The following is a 23,859-nucleotide window of genomic DNA, read 5'->3' as shown; positions in this document are numbered from 1 at the left end:
TAAAATTAGCCCCACCTGTACCATCTGCAACATTAAATCATTACATGATGTACACATGAATGCATGACTAATTATAATCCAATAATATAGTATACATTATTCTGAAATGGGACATTCTGCATAATGAGTAGATGCTAATACTTTTGTACTTTTACTTAAGTAAAATTTTGAATGCAGGAATTTAACTTGTAACCGAGTATTTCTACACTATGATATTGCTACTTTGACTAAAGTAAAATATCTTCTAAAGTAAAGTACTTCTTCCACCACTGTTTATACACCAGCCTCAACTTATGGGTGACCACAAGAGGAGTTATAGTTGTTGACAAATACATTAATAAACACATATTTGTTTACAATTACATTATAATATGTTATAAAACATTTAAGAAATGTTTATATACTGCTTATAAATGCTAAATAGGGTGACTTAAAGAAAGTGTTCCCAAAATCATTTATGTTTTCAAAATAGTTGAAAACTTATTCAACTTATATAGGACTGACAGTGAGACAAAGTCAAATATATTTTACACAGAGTATTTATTTTTCACTTTTTTTTTAAATATGTGGTTCAATCTTCAATTATATTGACAATACAGTATTTGCACATAGACCTATCATTATTTTTCTCAAACTGCTTAATATACAGAAATGATAGGAGCATACAACCAGAAAACATATTGCTTCTTTATACTGTAAAATGACCTATCTCAGTATTTCACAGGATTATAGTTTGAGTGGGGAAACGATGGTCAGCATCTACTTGTAAACAGACAATGCTTACATGGAGCTAAAAAACACATCACTTTCAAAAACTGAACAAACATAAACATATTCACTGATTTTAGAGGCTTTAAATAAATACTATATTTAACATACATTTATTTTCCTCCCCATTTCTCCCACACATGTACCGTTTTTGTTGCTTTAAATAAAGGGTAATAGGGTGATGGGGGGAAAAAACAATATAAATGCAGTATTTTACATGTCCTTTGATGCCATGAGGGAATTTCAAACATTTTGGTGGTTGTAAACTGGGAAGCTATTCACTTTTACAGCGAACAGGAAGTCACAACAAAGAAGAGGGCCACTATTTGTCAAGTTTATTAGAACAGAAGTTCAACAACTTATCCAATATGGACCCAGGAATGTACCTGGAACATAAGAGAGGAAAAGAGGATGAGAACACAAAAGGCGAAAAAACAGGAAAAACGGGGAAATAAATTAAAGCTTGGGGTTGTGAACATGTCACATCAGAACACTACTGCACAGAGAGTGAGATGATGACGCCAATGTATCTAGACTTTGAACTCCAGCAGGTTGCAGTCGATCTTGTAGTAAACGTAGGGGTAGTACTCCTGCTGGCTCAAGTTCAGCCCTGGGATGTCCATAGCGGCCTGCACGCACAACAGAAAAACAGGAAGACAAAAGAATTACACACACATCATTCTTGTTTGGATCCATATTTCAGTGTCATGCTTTTATTACAGTAAGTTCCCATGAATTGTTTTGGGGGTTTGTTTTGTTTTTTGGATGCAAGGCTGCAACATGTTCAACAAGATGAATAGTGGTGATAAAACCATCAAGGAGCTTGCAAGAGCCTCTTTGCTTCCGGAGATAAGGCAGTGCAGTGTTCCCCTAGCATGATGAGCAGGTTTCCTTCTGAAGTAAACTTCATCTTTTAAATTTCACTGATTTTCACAAAAAGCACTTTGCATGCTTGACCCAAAACGTGAAGTAAGTTGCACTGGTGGAGAAAATCAATCAAAATCATTTTCTTTTTTATTGTCCCAAATCTGGTTTGCAGCCAGGTGGCATCAGTCAGTCATATGTAAAGACATCAGCATGTATGTTTCACGGGCCTGTGGCAACAGAAATAAAGGTGATTTAGTCCCTCCATCCTGAAGCATCAACCAGGTGTCAGTAACTCAAACACCCTGAACAAGGCATAATCAGGACAGGCCAGGATAGCCTCAGTCTTCCTAAAGACCCAGTTATTATAAATGTCAAAAAGCTAGACTTTCTCCAGTTATATTACTTGCCACTTCAACTGTCAAAGAGTGTGTGAAGGAGACTCACATCAATGATCGCAGCGCTGCTGTCCAGGTGTTTGTACAGCTCGGACAGCACCTCCCTCAGCTTCTTCATGTTCTTCTTGTTGGGCTGCAGCAGCATGGCCTGGAAGTTCACTGGCAGCCCATATCTAAGAAACACAACAAGTCTGTCAGGCCATCTTTAAGACAGGAAACATATCTTACATTACAAGGATGAATACACAAATGAATGGAACCCTAAACATGCTGTTACCAAAGTATGTCTGAACTTTACTGAGGTTGGTTCATCGAAGCTGCTGGGTCTTCTCTTGCTTACCTCAATACTGACTCCACAAACACACGCAGGGCTTTTATGTGAATCCACGCGATGAAGGCTTCACTGAAATTCACTTTCAGCCATCGTACCAAAGGCCCCTGGGTGGACAGAAACAGCAATAATAAATAATACTAAATAATAATAAAGATAACCTGTCACCTTCCTGAAATGGAGCATTTTGGATGTTTTTTAATTAAATGTTCCTTATGAATTACCAATAAGCATAATAACAGATTTATATAACTGATTGACTGGTTTCAGTCTTTCATTGTCTTGGACAAGCTGCAGCTGTGTATGCTCAAATGAAATGAATAAGAAATAAACATACATCTGCAGCCAAATATTTATAAAGCATAGCGTTCTTTCCCCGTACATAGTGATCTCCATTAACTTCTTCCTTCCCTACTGAGTCACTAGTACTGTTTGTGAAGAAAACAGCAGTCGTACAAACTGTTTCTTCTTGTCAGTGGACAAACGTGTCATCTCTTCTTTGTCTGCCTTCATCTCCTCCTCATTGTACTGGAAGTCACGCACTGTAAACCTAGGTCAGGACACACAGCAGAGAGCTGGCAATCAGCTGTCAGCGAACACACAGACGTGCAGGTGCAAGAGTGCACACACACACACACACACACACACACACACACACACTCCTGATGGGCTACATACACACACAGACACATACACATACACATGTCATGCTAATTGGAGGGACTGTCGAGTGCCGACAAAAACTGTGTGGTAGAATCTTTTTTTAGAGCAGAACAGCTAGTTCCTGCGTTTACACATAGGTAGCCTACTTCAATCATGAGGTATCTTTACTACTATTTATCTGTGGTTGATTTATCCAGGGATAAATAAACATCATTCATGGAAAACACAAGAAAGAAACATAATCTGTAATTCAACACAAAGCCAAATACTGAAACACAGCTCAAGTGGAACCTCCTGAAATTAAAATAAATACATTTTTAAATCACACTCTAATAAGCTCGACACATTTTAAATGATAAAACTGAAATGGAATAATGTACTTGTTTTCTCTGGCCTTGTGCTTGAAGTCATCTATAGCCTTCCTGAAGAGAGTGACGCTGAACAGACCGCTGTCGTGGTCTTCAAACAGCAGCCTGGAGTAGAGGATACATCATCATGAGAGCTGGATACACACCGTATGTTTCACACATTTCAGCAGGTCTTCACAAACGAAAGGACAGTATTACCTTCAGTCTCTACACTTTGTACCCCAGCCCCACTGCTCATCTCTGCTAATTCTTCTACTGACAAATAGCGCAGCATCATTTATTTGTCTTTAGATGGTGAGACACAACTAATATGATAGCTTACTCCATTTGCTTCTGTTCCCTCCACCAACACTGTCAAGATGGTTGGGAATTGGTCAACAGTGCAACTTGCAATTGGCTGCCAAATATAAACCCCACAAACAAATCCACTGTTCCCGCAGATTCCACTGAAAATGAACTGATTTCCTTCGATACATATGGTGTCACACCAGCTACTTCTTCTTGGTACAAGCCACTAATGCGGCAACAAGGACATGATCCCTCACTGGCTTCCCACTCACAAACACTTTGGTTGTTGCAAAAAACAACTTATAGATTTATAGATATTATATGAAAGTATCTGCAATTAAGGATCAAGTCTGCATTACCAAAGCACTCTATCTGTCTCGGGCTTTGAATGCAGCTGTTGACAACAAATAAGAAGATGAAACAATCGCAAAACAATGATCAATTAAGGAAAACTTCCCCTGCCCTAGCTGCTCTAACATAAGATGTTTCTGGTTTCCAAGTCACATCGGCAGATGCATTGCTCCACAACCGTTCTGGAAATACAGGTTGCTAGGTTACCACACCACACTGAGCCGTGTCCGTCCAAAAGCCTGAAAGAAAATGCCTTAAATCATCTGGCCATGTTGACAAAAGGTCAATTGCTTAGGTCAACCACATAATGTTTTCTATTCTAATATGAGTCAATTGCTTTTCACAGGTTGAAAGGTCACCTTGAAATGTTTCCTATTTTAGAGTAAAGGCTAAAGCAACTGTAGAGGACACAAGGGAAGGAAAGCAAGGCAAGTCACCTGGTCTAAGAAATTTTTCAAGAAAATAAGATGTAAAAATTGTGACTTAAACAGACGCAAACTACTGTCGATACATAAAAAAAATAACTACGAAAATTGAAATGTTTTATATCTGTCTGTATGTGGCATGTGAATGAAATATATTGATACATCACAGAGCAGAATTGTCTTCTTCCTGTGGTTGATCATTCATAAATTTAGCAAAAGAAATGAACTGAATCATCTGGTTATCCTTACTTAGTGGAGCGTGGCACGACCATTTCTGACAGGGTTTCATACGTCTTCTGCCAGTCAGCGTAGCTTGTCCTGGTGAGGGTGGGCAGGGAACGATAACAGCAACGCATTTCAAAATGTATTCAGTTATGAGAGTGAAGGCGCCTCTGGGACGCCACATCACAGGACACTGAAACCGAAACTCTGACAACTGAAATTCTTTTCAATGGGCGTCTTCTTAAGTAAGTGTGAACTACCCCATATAACTCACATTACACCTTTAAAAATGCACTTTTTAATAAATAAATTATGGATGACAGAAATAAACATTTCTACAAAATAAAAATTTGTTTTCAGACTGTTTTTAATTTAGCTGTAATCAGGAGGGAACCTCCATCATATCTACCATTGGTATTCCTACCTCACCGCATATGTGATATATAGATACTGATGTAGCTGTACTTACTTTAGGACGACCACCAGCATTGTAATCAGGTACTCTGAGTCCAGTACAAAGTCCTCTTTTTTCACTATGTCAGCCAAACTCCTGGTCATCAAGCTCCCCCTAAAGGACGACACATGCAGTTCAGATTGTCAGGCAACTTGAGTCCAAATACACAATGTGTTGTGCAGACGTACTGTAAACATTTAACCAAACTATTTTAAATATTTCAATCCCATCTTCCTTAGTGATGCACAGAGCTGTGATTTCATACAAGGGGGGCTGCAAAATGTTATACATCTACATTTTGGTAAGAAGAACTAGTGTCAAAATTCTTGAAGCTACAGCAGAAAAGCAGGGAGAGGGAGAGGGTGATGTCTAAAATATGTATTATTAAGGCAACATTATAAAGTGAGCTTTTATTCCCTAGCCAGGGCAGGAGAGAGGAAAACAGAAAAGGATTTCTGCCCAGTGCTTTCTGTTTGAAACAGCTGATGATATTTGTACAAAGATCCTTTTCTTAAAACGTAATAGACTCACATGAAGGTCAATTTTATATGTGGACTAATTTTAAGAGCCATAAGGTTTTTTTCATATTTTGAAAAATTCTCATTCTCAAGGGGTTTAGGTTCATATCATTCTGTTGTATGGGAAAATAACCAAAGATCAAACACAAGTTAATGATCAAGCTAAAACGTGCCACAGTATTTAGACAATGCTTCTGTAATCAAATTAGAGACAACATACAGTGTTTTAATATTGTTATTATATTACTCACGCATTCTTCCTCTCCAGGTTCTGCAGGTTTCCCTTCAGGTTGTTGTAGGCTGAAGCTCGGGCCTTCAGGTCATTGTCTATCTGAGTCGCTTGCTAGAAACCAAGTAGGAGAGGATGAATACTATAGATTACTTCTTTCTTGCACCAAACATATAGCATATAATAATCCATGTTGGATAACAGGAGTGGGCAAAATCAAACTATATCAATATGTGATATGTGACTATATGTGAATGTTTGTGATGCAGTTTGTGCTTTTGTGCTACTGGCTGTGTCGGTTCTCTGTAGTCGGTTATTCTGTCGCACTAAGGTCTCGCTTGCAAAAGTTATCTTAATGTCAGTGATATTGCCTGATTAAAATAAAAAATTATTATTACAAGTGAGCAGATTTTCCAACATACCTTGGAGATGATCTCGGAGATGTTTTTCAGCGACTGTTTGATTGGATACTTGGCCATATCCCACTGAAATCTGGTGATATAGGTGACTAGATCAACTGTAGAGAGTAAAAAAAAAAAAAAAACAGATTAAAGTCATCAGCATTAATCAGCTCAATTTCCAGGCTCTGTATTGTATAATGATTGTATATCTGAATACACAGTAACCCTTCGTGTCTGTCTTTGACGTCTTATCAGCGCCATCACACTGGTTTTTGCTTTCTACCACCTCCCTCACCTCATGTCTGTCAGCTATGGAAGATACTGAATGATTACCTCCATTAGCAAGCAGGTTCTCCTGGACTTTGTCTCGGCTGTCCTCCAGAACATCGGCCATGTACTGAGCGACCTTCTTCACCACACTGAGACACAACACGGGGTGAGGAGAGGCGTTAGAGACCAGCACAAGGGGTCCAAAATAAACACAGGAGAAACAATAAATGAGTCAAAAGAGTCAGAATTGCACTGAAATGTGACATTTGTTCATCACAAAACTGAGCTCATGAGTCTCCTACTGCCCAACAAATACAGAAGGCATTTTACAAACTCTTTCAACTAAGAAATAACACGTAGAAGTAGGTCTTGGCAATTGCAAAGTTTACCTTTCCACAAAAGTGTCTAGTTTAGCCAGTTCATCCGACAGACCCACTAAGACATCTAGTGTTCCGACCTGTTAAGAGACAAAACACAGAAATATTAACTACTATGACTACTTGTGGGTGGATTCCCTGTGGTGGGGAATACAGGTGACTGTTTAACCTTGAGATCGGGGATGTTGAACTTGTTGTTAACGGAGAGGTTGTTGGTGCGCGTGGTGGCCACCATCAGCTTGTCCCAGGTCTGCTGGCACGTCTTCTCCCCCGGAGCGGAGATCAACCAGAATTCTGTCATGGCTGCTGGTAAGAGGTTCGTCTGCCGGGCCTTTGATGTGAGGAAGTCACTGAGGGTGAAGTAAGAGAAAGAGTATTAATACAGCTCTATTGTGACTTGTTCCAGGGCTGCTGCTCTGTTGCTGACTCTGTGAAGAGAGAATTTTCTTTTCAGAGAAGATATATTATTAGGGGTTGGTGATGGTGTACATACCGTGAGACAATATTGTTGTCAGAAATATTGTTGCAACATGGTAGCTATTCCTAGATCATCTCTGGGTGTATTAAGCCATTGCGGGCGGTGTTTAAAATCACTGAGCAGGACTGCTTTATGGTCATTTTGGATTTTTATATGATTTTTGCATCAATATCATGAAATGCTTTGATTTGTCAGGCATTTCATATGCTGGATTAGCCAAAAACAGTCATTCCTGTCAGGTTATTTTTTATTAATAAACAGTTTCCTCACTGATTTTCATGAATATTACTGTATCACAATATAATAATATACAGCATATTTCTAATCAAATGAAAAAATAAAAGTCAATAAAATGACTAATGGTATGTAAGTCCTTTGTAAGCCTACATTTAGCCAAGTACTCCACTTCACTACATCTCAGAGGAAAATATTCTACTTTGTACTCCACTACACTTATCCGGCAGTTATAGCTGCTAGTTACTTTGGATGTTAAGGTTTCTAAACACATGATCAACTTAGAAAAATTATGCCTTGGTAAAGATTAAACTACCCAACTGTATATAAAGTCGCTGACATTGGTCCTTTTACATTTTTATGATATTTGTTTGTTTTGCTGATAATATTTTGGTACATATACTTGACTTTTATATTTGTATTTTCACATAATACTATTACTGCTAAAGTAAAGAGTAAGAGTACTTTTCCACCATAAAATATAGATATAGGGAGGTGTAAGTATCTCTACATGAATCAGAGTCATATTATAAAGCTCTTTGTTCCTCTTTTGAGTTCTAATTTGCTTCTGATTCATGAACTTCCTCACATTTCCCCATGGTTGTAATATGGACACTGCGTACACACACACTGGTTCATCGCATCAGTAAAGCACACGAGGGACAGACAGGTCATATGATCAGTTTCTGTGCTACAGAAGACGTGCTAAATACTGACTCACCTCTTAATTAAACACCAAGGACATCACATAACTAACCTGCTGCGGTTTCATTTGTTAATCATTCTCTAATAAAAATCACTGACAGACAGCAAAATACACCTGGTTCATATACGGTTAAATTCGGTGTTAGCTTGCTGCTGACACGAGCTTCTTTTGCATTGCAATCTCACTCTGTCACGACGTCAATAATGGGTGTATTGCCGTACTTACCGATGTGTTTAATGGCTTCAGTATTTGCTCCGCACGGTGTAATTCAGTTAAATAGCCGCAGCTTCCCATACATAGCGCAGATAATAGCAGGGTTTTGACTCAATGGTCCTTCAACAGAGCATCTTACTCACAGTCAGCTGATCAGGGAAGGAGTTAAGCGTCTGCGCAAAGGCTGCTGCGCACTACGCTGCCTTCACGTGACCGACAAGTCCTCGTGAAGTTCATTGTCTGAATAACAAGTCAAAGATAGCAAATGTTGAGCGGCTGGAAGTCGTTTAAACTGTGATATTATTAAAAAAAACAGGCTATGTCCGCATATTGAGCTAGCGACAAGACCTGAACACCACCAACAGTTAGCTAAACGTGATGGATAGATTGACAGTTAGCTAAAAGTAACGTTAATAGACAATTTGCTAAAATTTTTATCGAACGGTGACACGTTTAAAATAGCTAAACGTAATAGTTAGCTAAAAGTAATGAATAAATGGATGAAATAGATAAAAGTAATGAATAAATGGATGAAATAGATAAAAGTAATGAATAAATGGTTGAAACGTTCAGATTCTGCCACTCCAAGTGGTAGTAGTACGAATGCAAAGTAGTTTTTGGCTGTAGCTGTTGCTTTTTTATAGAAAGATAGTGGTGTTTATCTTGTACAGCTGGGTGGAGAAGAGGAAATGATGAGACCTAATTTGTTACATTCATAGTCTACATACGTTTACCACCTGTTGATAACTTGCCCTTCACTTATTCTCTCACATTCTTGGAAATTAGGGTTAGTTAGTTATTTCAGATGCATCATTTTTGATAAAACAGTAGTTCCAGTGTTTCTGATAGTAATTAAAGGCAGCATGAGTGTTTGTTTTGGCAGCTCAGTCAGTGCCTCTCAATATCGACCTCTTCTGGTAAGATGTAACTACGAACTGAAAAAAATGCTGTTTGTACACAGCCCTGGCTCTGTAAATGCTAAACAAACAACACTATTCCAGCCCACGGACATTCAGCTTACTTTCTAGTTTGCCAAGATATGCTGTTGTTGTGGTGTTTGCTATAGCAGCAGGAGAGTTGTGAGTATCGCTGTCTGGAGCTGCTGTGCTGCTCTGGGAAACCTTCTCGTCCTCTCTGCATGTTTGCTTCACAGCAGCAATGGAAAAATAGTAGTTATTAATAATCAGTACGTCCTCAATGACAAACTATGTAATGGAGACAAAACATTTTGGGCATTTCTTTACTGATCTTTTTTGTTACTTATTGGCTGTCATATATAAAGATATATCTGCAATGAGCGAATACTGGCTGATATATCTGCCCTGCCACTCTAACATGCCTTACACTTACATAAGTAGTCTTACTTAACTCTTCATACTTTGGAAAATGTTTTTAATTTGGATTTGTGGGAATTCTGGGGGCATATTTTTGTGCTGTTGTTTATTTATATCTTTTACTTCTTGCTGCAAATTGAATTGAGGACAGTGATGGCATTTGAACTAAGCAGAACTGAAGCACAAAATCTAATTTACTCCTGTCCTCATGGACCCTGATGTGAACTGTGAAGGATATACTTTACTTTTGTTATTTTACTTTATACTTTACACTTAGAAAAACGTGAAGATATTAAAGAAAACAGCATTATACCCATTTAGAATAATTATAAAAGCTTTAATTTTCACCACTCTTGATTACTGTAATTCAGCAGCCATAATCCAAAACTCTGATATCTGTTAACTAAAACTGAAAATAATGAACTGGACTTGTTTTTATTGTCATCTGTCTATGATTTACGGCTCTGTTAATAACTTTATCTTGTATCTTGTATTTCACATAATTACTTTACAATAAACTTTGACTTGACTGTCCCAGTAGTCCCAAATAGATTTAGTAGTAGAAATATGGTGTCTTATTTCTCAGAAATGAGAAGTGTATGACCCAATTTAATTAGCTATTCCTGTAGTATGTACCTCAGGGCCATTAGTATGACTGTACAGCATGAATCCATACATTTAATCCAGTCACTTAGTCTCTAAACACAGTAAAGAAGGTCAGCCAGCTGAGAGCCTTCAAGATATCATTGTCGGAGTGCTTCCATGTAGGACTTTCCTTGTTTAGAATCCAATGTTTTCTAGGCCACATTGTGGTCTTGTGAACACAGTGTCCTTTGGAGTGACTGTCATAAAACAAAGATAAGAGCTATAGGACAAACAGACAGCTACAAACAGACTGATGAAGCCATGTGGCGTCTTGCTCCAGAGCCACAGAAAACACAAGTCATACGACTGAGGTGGCTGCAGGCTGAGTTTCTGTGCTCATCTTGCCAGTCATTCAGTGCTGTACTGAACTCCTTACCACCATGCTTAATGAGATAAATGCTGCAAAATGAATTTCTTCCCATCAAACTGAATTGTATAAAACATTCACTTATCACAGTTAAAATAAGGCTAGAAGTGAGTGTGACAAAGGCTTAAAGACTAATCAACAAAATATTCAATAAGCTCTTGAATCCTAATAATCCCGCAGATTCCATGTGACACAAATATCCACTACCTAGACAGAGGCATATTTTGTTTGTTTTGTCCTTTTGTTTTTGTTGTGCCATTGTTTTAAAATTGATTAAGTCTCCATACAAATCCAGAGAACAGTGGTTAGTTGAGTTCAGCAAGGTTGTGAAAACAGTAATAACATGTAAATGCTTTTGACCCACTGACTTTCTCAATCTCATAACTTTCCCAGCCATAAGGCCTGTGTTTATGCACTCACAAATGTCTTCAATGCTCATGAATAGTTTCTGGAAAAAAAATCAGGGACTGGCTTTGCATTTACTGAATGTAAAGATGTCTATGAAAAGCATAACTCAAAGAATTAACATCATGGTGGGCGTAGGGCCATGTTGACAAGGCCAACGATCTTTTTGCATTCTCAGACAGTCTTGGAAAGAAGATTAAACAAGCAAAATGCAAATATCCTCAAAGCATCTATGGATGTCAAAGATAGGTTGAGACAGTAATGATTAGTCATGCTATCTTTTCCTCAATTTGAACTTACGCAGTACTAGCCTCATACTCTTAGAATATACATTCCCTGATGTGTGACATTAATGCATTGTCACTAATTGTAATTTCTACAGACTTACATATATGGAAATACTGCATTCAACAAAATTTGGCATAAAAAGTTTTTACTTGCATTGTCACAATAATCTATTAAGCTAAATACTGGATATTAAGTGGCTAGTTCAAACATCAAAATAACCCAAAAGGCTATACCCTATGGTTTTCAAACAGAGGTACAAAGTTTCAGCCACACCTTCATGTTTACAGCAGATTATTGTTTAATGAACTTTGGAAATTCTACAGTCTTAGAAATAAAGGTGCTAATTAGAACCATTATAGGGTTCTTCAGTTTGTCACCATTGGAGAACCCTCTTTGGTTCTTGGAAGAACCATTTATAACCCTTTCAGAGGGTTCTACCTAGAACCATCTGTGAAAGGTTCCACCCAGAAGCCCCTATCAGAGGTTCTACAGAGAACCCTTCTATGGTACAATGGTCCCAGACAGATCCCTCTCTGGGGATCCATAAAAAACCTTTCCACCATCTAAGAGTGCTACCAAGAACCCTTTATGTTCCAAGTGCTTCTTCAGCTGCAGGAGGTCTCAGGACTGAACTTTAAACAGGATTGTATTTGAGAAAGGCATTTATTCTAGTTCCTTCTTTTTGACAAGTGTTATCAGCCATCTTGTAAAGAGAGACACAGCATGAGTAACAGAAAACTGCTCTCTACAGCATCAACAATTTTATGTTCAACACAGAAGTTCAAAACTTTAAGGTACAGTGTTTAAATACAGCTCATGTCAAGAAATGTAACAGCTACCTCACTAATGGTCAAAACTATGAACCAGCACAAAAATGACAATTAGGCTGCCAACATAAACCACCATGTCATTAACAGACACGTTACAAACACTAACAAAAAGTAACATTTGCATTTTGGAACATGAAACAGCAAACTTAACAAACTAGTTAGTCCAGCACTTGGCATGATGGGAAATGTGGGCACAGATAATTGAGGGTGAGGATCTTTTAACACCCATGCTTTCAACAATCCTTGAAGAACTATTTCTTCCAAAAAGGGTTCTTTGGATGGAATGGGTTCTTAATGGAACCCTTAGTCTTACAAAGAACTCTTGAAGAGACCCTTCCTTCAAAAAATGGTTCTTCCAAAGCAAATGGTTCTGGGCGTAACCTTAGCCCTTCAGGAAGAACCCTTTTGAAACCCTTATTTCTAAGAGTATAGAGTGTACAGTTGTGGGCATTTTAAAAGACTACACATGCAAGTGTATGCAAAACTGGATTTCTTGTTGGGGTCTATAGTGGAATATCTGCTCTATATGACAGTTTTGTTTTTTATTAAATGTATTGTTGAGGGGTGGCAGGGCATCTGACAACTTTGCACAGTGTTATTGTAAGTAAACTACACCAACGGTGGCTTTCAAGAAAATATTGTTCAACGTCCATCACCATTATGCTTGAAAGAAGTGGAATCCATAATAATACATCATAGTTTATTAGTTGATTTATATTTTGTATTCATAATCTGAATCTGCAAAGTAGCTTGTATAATGTTGTCAAATAAATGTAGTGGAGTAAAAAAAAAAATACAATACTGGCTTCCAAAATGTAAAGTAACATAAAATATGAGAGTACAAGTGCCTCAGAATTGTTTTTCCTTGAGTAAATGTGCTTAGCTACATTCCACCACTGGAACTGTACAAGTGTATCTGTATTGTCCCATGTAAACAAGCGCAGTAGAAGTATTGGCCTGGTTGACTGAAAGGAGTGGCCATTTACGGAAAGTTTATGGTTATGTAACATCACAGAGCTATTGAGGCCTGTGTGATATTCGGAAATGCATATTTGGTATGTTCTCAAAAATGCAGAAAGCTCATTGGTGGAACTGAACATTAGGCCCCGCCCACGGGCCGTTGATTACCTTTTTCACTTCCCCTGCTCGGCTTCAGTAGTTCTGCATCCATCAACCGACCGAGAAGACGCAACTCAACCGACGCTCGCCCCTCAGCTGAACATATGGCAAAAACAGCCCTCTTTCTTTCTTATATCGTTGTGCCCACTACTCTTTAAAAATTCCGCCGAAAAAGAGAAGACGATTTTCCAAAACATTCTGGCCGTTATCTCACGTAAGTAAAGCGAAATACTTCGATTGAGTTCCTTGGATTCAGCAGGCGGACGTAACATGGCGGGCTGGTCTTTTTGCCTTCTTGCCGCACATGACAGACCGATTCATTGAATTCTGTGTTTTTGACAAGTCTTAAGGTTACATTTAAAGGTATTGGTACATTATGAAGCTATCTGATCACCTCATTCTAGTGTGTATTCCTGTGTTGTATCAGTGTTGAGGTTTGGGGGGTTATTAACAAATTACAGTGCTAACATAAGCGTCTTCTTCGACGTACAGTCGGCAGCCAGCTCAACATGAGCAGCTCTCTCGCTGCCAGGAATCTCTCAGCAGCGCGTTTCCTCGCGATGTTCAGTGCAGCAGCGCTTTTACGTTTTTAATGTAAAGTTAATGACGTTTGTGTGGTATAGGGTTTAATGTTTTGTTTTGGTGACGCATTGCAATAATAGTATTTCATTAGTCAAGTTGTGACACAATGTTTAATTTAGACAATTATCGCATAATGTGCACTAATAGTGTTTAAAAACAGGCGGCTGAGATAAATATTTAGTCAGAAATAATATACTGGGTGTTTATTGGGTTAAAAAAAAAGCCACGTAAACAGGCGCGCGAGTTGCTTAACGTAACGGTTGTGTCGTGAAATTTTGACCACATTGACAACAAATGTGAATCCATAGATAATAGCGGTAAACTTTGTAATGACATAAGAATCAAAATGACTGGCCAGCCTAGCCAAGGACACTGTATTTCATGTGATTTCGCTTGTGTGAACACATTGTGCATACTTTTTATAGTGTCTTTTCCTATATATTCATATCTAATATTATGTGTGTCTGTCCGTCAGGGCTCCCCTGTCTCTGCACAGGTGTATGAGCGCTACCCAGAGGGCCTAGGGGCGGCTCTTTACCGGGAGCACTTTGACTTCAACGCTGAGCCACCTTGGGATCCTAGCTGATAGCGGGACAGGTCCATCTCCTGACTTGTCCATGTGAGTAACCCAGTCTCTCTTGTACAAATGAAGAGGCATGCTTGCGCGCATGCACATACACACACACACCTGTAGCAAAGTCCAGGATCAATGTGTTCTGAGAAGACTTTGGCATGCAAACCATGGTGTAAACATATGTTTGTATTAGGTCTGAAGTGTTTTTTATGAAGTCAGTAGATTTAAATAAAAGCTCAGTGAGGTGCCTGGGGTTTACTCATTTACTAATTAAACAAAAAAGAATGTTAGGTTTTCTTGTTTTTTGTCTGAACTCTGCAAGATCATGAATTAATAAAGACAAATAACATTTCAAGTTAAGTCTTGGGTTCATTAAATACAGATAATAGTGTAATGTTGTCACTGCACCTTAGCAGTATAAACACATCAGCACAATCAGCATTTCACACACTTCACCCACAGCCTTCTAGCAGTACACATAACAAAGTTCACACGCATCCCATTTAATGCAGCCTCAGTGCCTCAGGGAAAAATATCGCCTCACGCCACAATTGTAGCTGCCGTGTCTTAGAATAGTATGTGTGTCCAAAGGTACTACATTCATATATGTGTAGCTGTTGATTTTAAACAGTGGAAGCACATCTAGGTAGATGTTCATCAGCCCTATGCCTGTGTATTTTTAATTTGCCTGGTTAAATTGCTGTAATAAAGCTTATTGTGATGTTAATAGTCTTAATTTTTTCTCTCTCTCTCTTTCCAGTTTGTTGCATACCGGCAGGACCCCATTGGCTCAGTCGTGACCCCTTGACTTGTGTATCTGTTCTTTATGATTGTTGGCTTAGCGGAATACGGTTGAGATGAAAGGACTCGCTGACAAACCCAGCTACATCATTGAACTCCTGGAGGGAGGAGTGACCCTTGAAGATGTCATTGACGGACACATCTGCGAGCAGGCTCTGGTTAGATCCCTTTAATAGGCTCAAGTTGCAGTGGAAGAAATTACCAAAATGCTTCAAATAACTTTAATCACACTGTCATTAGCACTTTTATCTGTTAGACAGCATGTTTTCCCTTGTTTAATTTTTTTTTTTTTTTATTTTTGTTTGAGACACACAAGAAACTCCTTGGAAATCTGACATGATTTTATTTATATGTGCAATGTGATTTTAGTGGTTTGACCAGTTGCTTTGTGTACTCACCTCCTCTTGTGTTCCCAGGTGGAGAAGAGTGCGTTTGTGGTGGGCGATCTCGGTGCCCTGATGCGGCAACATGTGTGTTGGCAGAGCGTAGTGCCACAGCTGCAGCCCTACTACCCAGTCAAGTGCAACAGCAGCCCTGCAATCATCGAGGTGCTGGCCTCCTTGGGCCTGGGCTTCGTTTGTGCCAACAAGGTAAGCTTTAAACTTCACAGACTCACATTTTGATTTATTTATTTTTTTGTAATTTACACAGTGCTTCATCCTCTTATGAAATCACTTGACATTTTGGGGCAATTACATTACAACCACTCAATTGATTACTAGTCAGCTGATGACTGTTATCTTTTCAACTTATGCAACACACTTGGCACCTTTTTTTTTTTTTTAATTATTATTATTTTTGATTGTTTTGGGGCTTTTATATGGACAAGTCAGGAGATGGGGCTTTTATACTTTGTTGCTTTAATTTCTCTAACGTGTGTGTCCTGTTTCCCCCAGGCGGAAGTGAGCCTGGTGCTGGAGCACGGCGTGCCACCAGAAAACATAATTCTGTCAGGTGTTTGTAAGCAGCTGGCACACATCAAGCACGCTGCCAAGAACAACATCCAGCATCTTGTATGCGAAAATGAGGCCGAGTTGTCCAAGATTTCCCGCCTGCACCCTAATGCAAAGTAAGTGATCTATTAAGTAGCAAACCTTTTTCCTTAGCTACTTTTAATCCTCATGCACTACTGTAAAACGGAAGACTGTCAATGTAATTACTGTTTTGATAGTGAAGTACATTATTTCTGTCTTCGGCTGAAAATAAACAGAAAATTGGGAAAGCTTTGTTTTTAAATGGATGTTTCATTCATGTTTTGATCTCTGGCTGATGGATTTATTTATTTATTTAATTTATTTTGTTTGTTTGTCTCTTCTAGGTTGCTGCTGCAGTTGACCACTGAGGCCCACGCAGCTGAGACCAGCATGGCTTTTGGCTTCACTCTGAAGAGCTGCCGGCACCTGCTGGAAGCAGCCAAGGAGCTGGGAGTCCAGGTGGTGGGGGTTACCTTCCACATCCCCAGCTCCTGCCAAGACTTGCAACAGGCCTACACACATGCATTGTCAGATGCCCGCTGTGTGTTTGACATGGGGGTGAGTAATATATTTTATTATAAAATGATTAATCAGTATGAATTTTAGTAGATATAATTCAACTTTTTTTCTTCTGTTTCCTCAATGCCTTGTTATCTTTTGTACTTTCTTTTTCATTAAGGGTAGCAACTGACTGTTTGCTGTTTCTGTTCAGGTGGATCTGGGCTTTAACATGAACATCCTGGACATTGGTGGTGGATTTACTGGCTCAGAGTTTCAGCTCAAACAGGTAAGTGGTAAACAGTTGTGATATATGATTGGGGATGCTTTAGTCAGACTTTAGAGCTGAAACTTGTCACCAGTTGGCCTATACCTGAAGTTCCCATCAAATTTCATTGAAATTTAGAAAGCCTGTCAAAACACATGAAAAAACAGCACTTTTTAAAAGTAGAAATCCTTGCTGCTTTATTCTCTTTAGCCATCAACAGATTATTGAAGAAATGACCAGTGTACTCGAGGACATTTTTATTCATCTAGCTAGACAGCCGTTATCACACAACAGTGATGTAAGATGTTAGTACAAGTGCAACTCTGGATGCTCTGCCATCTTTTCGTAGCTCAAATATCGCATCAGTTGCCTCTCACTAACAGCATGCGTAAAGTAATGGATTTTAGCTTTAAAATAAATTAATTTCAGTTTGCTATAACTTTGTGTGTGCAGGTTGAGTCTGCTGTCAGGCCGCTACTGGATGCTTACTTCAGCCCACTATCCGGTGTGCAAGTGTTGGCCCAGCCAAGCAGCTTCTACGTGGCCTCAGCTTTCAGTCTGGCTGTCAATGTGATTGGCAAAAAGGTGGTGACTCGCCACTGGGACAGCCTAGCTCAAGGTGATTTACTTAATTCTCTCAGATGTTGACTTTGTCCTCTGTAGTCCCATTAAATCTGACTGTAATACCTCTGTCTCTGCACCCTGACTGTGAATATGTGTAGACAAACCATTCTGTCTTTTCTGAGACAGCATAAAATTGTGTTCCCCTTTTTTATTTTGTCAGGATTTCTTTTACACGTGGCTGTTACATAATCATAACAAAACCATCAGAGGTCATGTCCCAGTCCGAGTCCCCAGTTTGTAGACAATACAGTATATTCTACATTTCTGACATGTTCACCCACTGTATTTACACAGGTGAAGATACTGAGTTCCTGTACTACATGAATGAGGGTGTTTATGGCCCATTCAACCGCAAGCTGCTGGGAAACTCCATCGCTGCCCCGTCAGTGCACAAGGTTAGTAGGCCTCCACCCTAAAGACTCAACCCCACTCAGGACTGAATGAAGCATCTGATAGCAGCTCTAGTTGAATAGGGAAAAGCAGTCATGCATTATGAGTATGAAGTAGGCTCAGAATTGACTTAGATAGTGAATTATATTATTATGTTCTGGGTTTTTCATACAAAGCTGAAGTATTTAAACATACAGTGTTCTCTCGAGGTGTGACATTAGTCAGAAAGGTTAATGGCGACCCACAAACAACTGTTTGCTACCCAACTGGACTCCCTAACAGATCGGGACTGTCAGTGACAGTTTATGATGCATTTCTTCTTCTGTGCTCTGTTTACCTCACAATCATAAAATAACAACATTAACTATACGACATTAAGTAAAACTGTAGCTGTACTTAACTAATAATGTAACAGTTAATTACAGTAAGTACTGGTTAAATAAAGAGACAAAGATGGCTAGTGATGTAGAAATTGTGTTCTGGTGCTTCGAGACTGGTAATTCATCCCACACACCCCAGACCCCCGTCGCTAACAGTTGAAGGCTGTGACATTATATTAGTAAGTTTATAATGGCTATCCAGTTTTAGGTTGCTTGCTAGCTAATAAGCAATAGAGGTTAGGATATCAATTACGACATCTTTTAGCTACCATGGGAATGTAGTTTACAAATGATGATGCATCAGTTATTTTTATTGATATTAAATCATCTCTTCTCCTATTTTGCATTTCACATGCAGAGTATAATTTTACATGTGCAGTAGAGATGTCATTAACTGTGACAGAAGGTCTTGATCAGTTAGGGAAGAGCGATTAGTGACATTTCTGATTGTTGCCTATTTTGATGACACTGTTTCCTCTATCCAGCATGTGCTGTGTGCTGAGGAGGCTGTGTATCCCAGCAGCCTGTGGGGCCCGTCACTGGACCAGCTGGACCATGTGGTGGAGCGCTGCCTGCTGCCTGAGCTCAGTGTGGGAGACTGGCTTCACTTCTCCAACATGGGAGCGTGCGGCCTGGAGGAGTTCAGCTCCTCCCAGCTGCCGGTCTACTACACTGTCTCCACCTCTGACTGGTGAGTATGGAGTGAGTTAGCATGAGAAGATTGTCCACTATTACAAATGTAGGAACGATACATTTAGTGAGAAGTGATTCTGATGCTTGGTGTTGCCCACAGGTACGAAATGCAGGAGGCCGGTGTGGCACTGGACAGTGCCATGAAGAATTTCTCCATGGTCCAGTACAGTGCATAACTACCCTCTACCCCTGTCCCATATTATATTGCACAGATCCTCCTTAGCCTCTGCTTTCACCATGTGAGAAGAGGGGTCCGCGAGGTATTTGGGACAAGGGGCTAAATGTGGTCAACATTCCAGCCACCTTGGAAAATGCAGTGTCCTATTATTTCTTCCCGGAATTTGACTTTTTTTTTTACCTCTCGAAATTGGAAACAATTGGTTGTTCGATACCTCAATTGTCTAAAATTTGATAGGGAAGATAATCTTCAAATTTTTTCTCCTCCCTCTGATGGACTCTTAAAAAAATCTGTCAGCTAAAAGAACTCCAGCCCAAACTCAAATGACATTATGCAACAAAATGGACGACTCCTTGGAGATGGGACCCCCCCAACATGTTTGGGGTGGTTTGTTTCCTAAATCAATACATTACAAAATGTACAATTGATTTAAATCATGTTCTCTATTGATTACCTGTTGACAGTCGTGTAAATCCTGTGTCTGTTCAACACCAATACATTTTGTCTGTTGATGATTTTTTTAAGTGTTTAAAAGAATCAATGCCTCATATGGATTCTGTATTTCAGACCCCTCACTTTGCATAGTTTAAATGAAATTATGACAATGACGTAACCTCTTTCTTTATTACAGCTCACCACAATGCATTTTTATTTATTGGATTCAGATATTACCGGGGCAAATTTAAAGCTCCATCTTTTAAGTGTTTTGCCCAGGTATTATGCTGTGGCCCATCTAACAGTGTTTTCCTGATAAGATATTGATGTGTTTTTTAACGCTACATGGATTAAGTGTGCTGTGATTGCCATTTGTGACCTCAGTGGTTTCCCTTTACTCGAAAGGCATGAAGGAACTGCTGTGGTAGATTCTCTGTACACTGAGCTACAGCTTGAATACAGAGAAGCTGCATACACCCTAATGCACCCCTTGCCTCTTATAGAGAGGTTAATCTGGTTTAAAATGCACAAAATCTTTTGTAGGTTAAAGAAATACTGTAACATTTAACAACGCAGGCCTGATTTTTCAGATCTTCATATTAGTGTCTCTTGCCAAGGGATTGGTCCTTGTTCTCCCAGGATCTGAAAAACCAGCAAAGGCGCTATTTCTGAAGAGTGCTCAAACGTAAATTATCTGTATGTGGAGGATGTGGACTTACACGTCTATATTCCTCACGTGAAAGACATGCTAGTTGTACACAGACCTCTCTGAGGCTGTGCAAGTGACAAATAACATGTCAGACTTTTCCTCATGCCTCTCTAAAGTTATGAGGGACATAATGCACAGTCTCTTGTACAGCTAAATGTCTAATAATATTAAAGGTGACCTGACTCAAATGCAGTTTTTAAAGAATCCTGCCCTTGTGTGTTACAAATGACTAATGTATTAATTACTTGCTTGTCTAAGGCACTAATGGACCATAGCCTGTTTTTGACTGTAAATTGTGCTTGTTAAAGTAATTAATTTAATACATTTCTGACTGAAATTATTTGTTTTGTGTATGTGTGATCTTTGGAACAGTTGTAGATTCCTAAACATGTTCTTGATAAAATCTTCACAACATAATTCAAAACCATATGTTTCTGATCTATGAATGTGTGTGCCGTGGTTATACAGTAGTTAAATGTCCTGGATACAATCTGTAATCCAGATTTAGGGCTGCTTAGGCTCAGTTTTTTGCAATCAGGAATGAGATCGTACTTCCTGCTGTAACCAGTAACAGTAGGAGACGTCATGTGCAACTCTTTGCACTACTGTACTTCAACATCACTTCGTCATTAAAATTAGGTGATGTTATTTCTGTATCCCTTTCACCTAGACACCACAGCATCATTTTATTTATTTTTCATTTAAAAATATCTCAACACAGAAATAACCTTCGATAATTCAATTGGCCTTTATGGCCGATTCATCCTAATAGTATAGTGGTATCTGAATGTGTTTTGATGATCCGTCGATTGTCCCAAAGAATTAAATCCAAACCATAGGCTATCAGTTTAGATGTATATTACAAGATAGCAGAGCAGTGCAGCTGCATCTTCGGCCAGAAAAGAGCATTTAATCAGTGAAATCAGCTGCTGCTGTGTTTTGCTGTAATGAACTTTGATGACAAATTCAATATATGGTAAACACTTCAATTACAGTCTAATTATTAAAGAGCTTAGCATCTACAGTATGTCCTCTACATACTGTATGGTCCTGAAGCCCTTTTCAAACCAGCCATCTTTAAATTCAGTCACTAAAGACATTTAGAGGTGTAAATTCAGATCAGGTTGCCAGGGTGGCCTAATGGCTAGAGAGTAAAAGGGAAATTTTGGTAATTTCCATTACTACTGTATGGAAAAAAACCTTACATTATCTGTCAGTGTGTCCCTAAACAAGACACTCAGCTCTCACCTGCTTGTGTGCTCCCAATAAGATCATTGCCCAACTGTTTATGAAGTAGTACTGATATTTATATATTACCAATGCCAAATATTGTAGAGGGCTTTAGCCATTGCTCACTGAGCCTCAGCATCATTAGAATATCAAGCAATGGTGAATGTATACGCATCTAATGTGAAGCTGTTGATTTCCTCCAGAGAAATTTGCTTGAAAATGAATTACAGCCACTGAAATGTTTGCTTGGTGTTGTAAGTGACAGAGGAAACATTGCTCTGAGAGGAGCCATTATAGCTTCACTTAAGTGTCACATGTTAAAGTGTTTGTTAGAGGTGATGACCGCATGTTAGTTAGATTCAAAATATGATGGCTGCATGTCAGCATGGTCAGGAATTGTGTTATATATAGAGTGTATATAGAAGAAATGGTCATGGTGCATTTACTAGTGGCGCCGATCATAATAATAACAGCAGACAACCTACAGTATTGCCAGGAACAAAGCACACATTCCTGCACACACAACATGACACTGCAGAGCTGCACACAAAGACTTTTGTAATTGCAATTACAAGGTTATAACACAAAGGTGACAGATTTGAAATGACATGCTTGTGGAGTGACTCTTGATTCACAGCCTGTCCAGTATGACTGAGCAAGCATGAAAGAACTCTGTGGTGCATAGTGGTTGATTTTGATCGGTGGCTCATTCACTGATTGGTTTAACTGAAAAACCTTGTATTGGTTTGACAAGAAGGAATCTTGCAGTGAGAAATCCCTTTCCCTTTCTTCTCTACTTTGGGTTTAGAGATGATGTAATCTAACTCTGTTGTCCTTCAGCAGTCTTACCTTTGGGATGTGACTTCTCTGCTATTGTCAGCTGCAGAAGAGCTATCATGAATGTTGACACTTTACTCTGTCTCTTATGTTGTTCCTCTTTTTGCCCAGAAAATGAAATCATCCTGGTTTGCATTGCCTGAGCAGAGGGCACAATGGTACATGTAATCTTGTTGGTCAAATTTTAAATTATGTCGTTACGCTAACACCAAACTGCATCATGCCACAGAATTTTGAAAAACGTTTCCAGTGGTCAAGTTAAGATTTGACAGATGAGGAATGGCTGGTGTCATATGAGGGAATTGTAATGGACAATTTCAGCGTAAATTGGTATGGATACAGGACTGTATTAACATCTGGGCACGTGGTACTGTGATAGCTAATAAAATGATTCAGTAGTCAAAAATGGTACAGTAGATTGGTAACGCAAGAAATTGTGGGTCACGGAGAAGCTTGGAGTAAGATCACGTTGTTACTTTGATGAGTTGTCGATTTGTCTCCAAACAAAGTGATTTGTTCGTACAGGATAATTGGTAGGCCTATGGCCATATAGGCCATAATTCAGGCAGGTGACTTGGGTTTTGCTTAACTTGCGAGAGTGAACATGTTTGCAAGTTGGTAGGTGGAAAGCCAAACGTAAAATTGTTAATCTGAAAAAGATTTGAATCGACTTCTACAAGTAGGTATCACTAAGCATAAAAATCTAAAATGAAGTTTCGTTATTGGTATAAATTACTATGCGATGTTAGCTAGCCATTTTTTATTTTTTCTCGTTATCATTAAACATATTAAAAAGTCCCAACACTTTATGCTATGCTAGCTAAAAGACATCTAAACTATCAATTTCACTTCCTCTCCAATCAAAATGGTGGTTCAATTTAATTGGCTAAAAAAAGTAGCATGATATGACGTCACACCAAAAGGACCACCCATTTAGCTCAATTTCTCGACAGCTTATTGGTTAGCCTTAGTCATGTACCACGTGACTGACAGTGGGGGGTCGTAGTAGCCACGCCCCCCGACCTAGCTATCTGTTTTAGAATACAAAAGTCCAATTAACAAATAATTTATTACATAAGATTCAAAAACATAATTAGAAAATGTATCACCTGGATACTCTGGAACAATGGCTGACAGTCT

At 39.0% G+C, this 23,859-nt stretch overlaps 2 protein-coding genes across 2 annotated transcripts; one reads left to right on the top strand and one right to left on the bottom strand.

Annotated features, from left to right (window-relative positions):
• Positions 1 to 521: 521 nt before the first annotated feature.
• Positions 522 to 8,737, bottom strand: atp6v1c1b (ATPase H+ transporting V1 subunit C1b). The gene is made up of 13 exons (XM_044172294.1): positions 8,571 to 8,737; positions 7,097 to 7,277; positions 6,940 to 7,007; positions 6,614 to 6,699; positions 6,302 to 6,396; positions 5,902 to 5,993; positions 5,148 to 5,246; positions 4,706 to 4,774; positions 3,405 to 3,497; positions 2,818 to 2,911; positions 2,371 to 2,468; positions 2,080 to 2,203; positions 522 to 1,397 (listed from the first exon to the last, which is right to left on the bottom strand). The coding sequence occupies exons 2-13, from the start codon at positions 7,226 to 7,228 to the stop codon at positions 1,299 to 1,301; spliced, it is 1,149 nt and encodes a 382-aa protein (XP_044028229.1). The 5' UTR covers positions 7,229 to 7,277; positions 8,571 to 8,737; the 3' UTR covers positions 522 to 1,298.
• Positions 8,738 to 13,575: 4,838 nt separating this feature from the next.
• azin1b (antizyme inhibitor 1b) lies at positions 13,576 to 20,992 on the top strand. The gene is made up of 11 exons (XM_044170804.1): positions 13,576 to 13,760; positions 14,604 to 14,747; positions 15,463 to 15,661; positions 15,920 to 16,093; positions 16,400 to 16,572; positions 16,822 to 17,035; positions 17,190 to 17,264; positions 17,697 to 17,862; positions 18,162 to 18,262; positions 19,123 to 19,328; positions 19,431 to 20,992. The coding sequence occupies exons 3-11, from the start codon at positions 15,560 to 15,562 to the stop codon at positions 19,504 to 19,506; spliced, it is 1,287 nt and encodes a 428-aa protein (XP_044026739.1). The 5' UTR covers positions 13,576 to 13,760; positions 14,604 to 14,747; positions 15,463 to 15,559; the 3' UTR covers positions 19,507 to 20,992.
• The last annotated feature ends 2,867 nt before the right edge of the window (positions 20,993 to 23,859 follow it).

The sequence above is a fragment of the Siniperca chuatsi genome, linkage group LG17 (genome assembly GCF_020085105.1).
Source record: "Siniperca chuatsi isolate FFG_IHB_CAS linkage group LG17, ASM2008510v1, whole genome shotgun sequence".
Lineage (NCBI taxonomy): Eukaryota > Metazoa > Chordata > Actinopteri > Centrarchiformes > Sinipercidae > Siniperca > Siniperca chuatsi.
This window is presented reverse-complemented; position numbering and strand designations above follow the sequence as displayed.

What these genes read in the sequence shown, in the direction of transcription:
- atp6v1c1b (XM_044172294.1), bottom strand. Translation starts at nt 7,228, where the DNA reads ATGACAGAATTCTGGTTGATCTCCGCTCCGGGGGAGAAGACGTGCCAG. An exon ending in CTAGACACTTTTGTGGAAAG is followed by an intron (nt 6,700 to 6,939) that starts GTAAACTTTGCA and finishes GTTGTGTCTCAG; the next exon opens with TGTGGTGAAGAAGGTCGCTC. An exon ending in TTTGTGGAGTCAGTATTGAG is followed by an intron (nt 2,204 to 2,370) that starts GTAAGCAAGAGA and finishes TGTGTTTCTTAG; the next exon opens with ATATGGGCTGCCAGTGAACT.
- azin1b (XM_044170804.1), top strand. Translation starts at nt 15,560, where the DNA reads ATGAAAGGACTCGCTGACAAACCCAGCTACATCATTGAACTCCTGGAG. An exon ending in GCTGTGTGTTTGACATGGGG is followed by an intron (nt 17,036 to 17,189) that starts GTGAGTAATATA and finishes GTTTCTGTTCAG; the next exon opens with GTGGATCTGGGCTTTAACAT. An exon ending in CAGAGTTTCAGCTCAAACAG is followed by an intron (nt 17,265 to 17,696) that starts GTAAGTGGTAAA and finishes TTGTGTGTGCAG; the next exon opens with GTTGAGTCTGCTGTCAGGCC.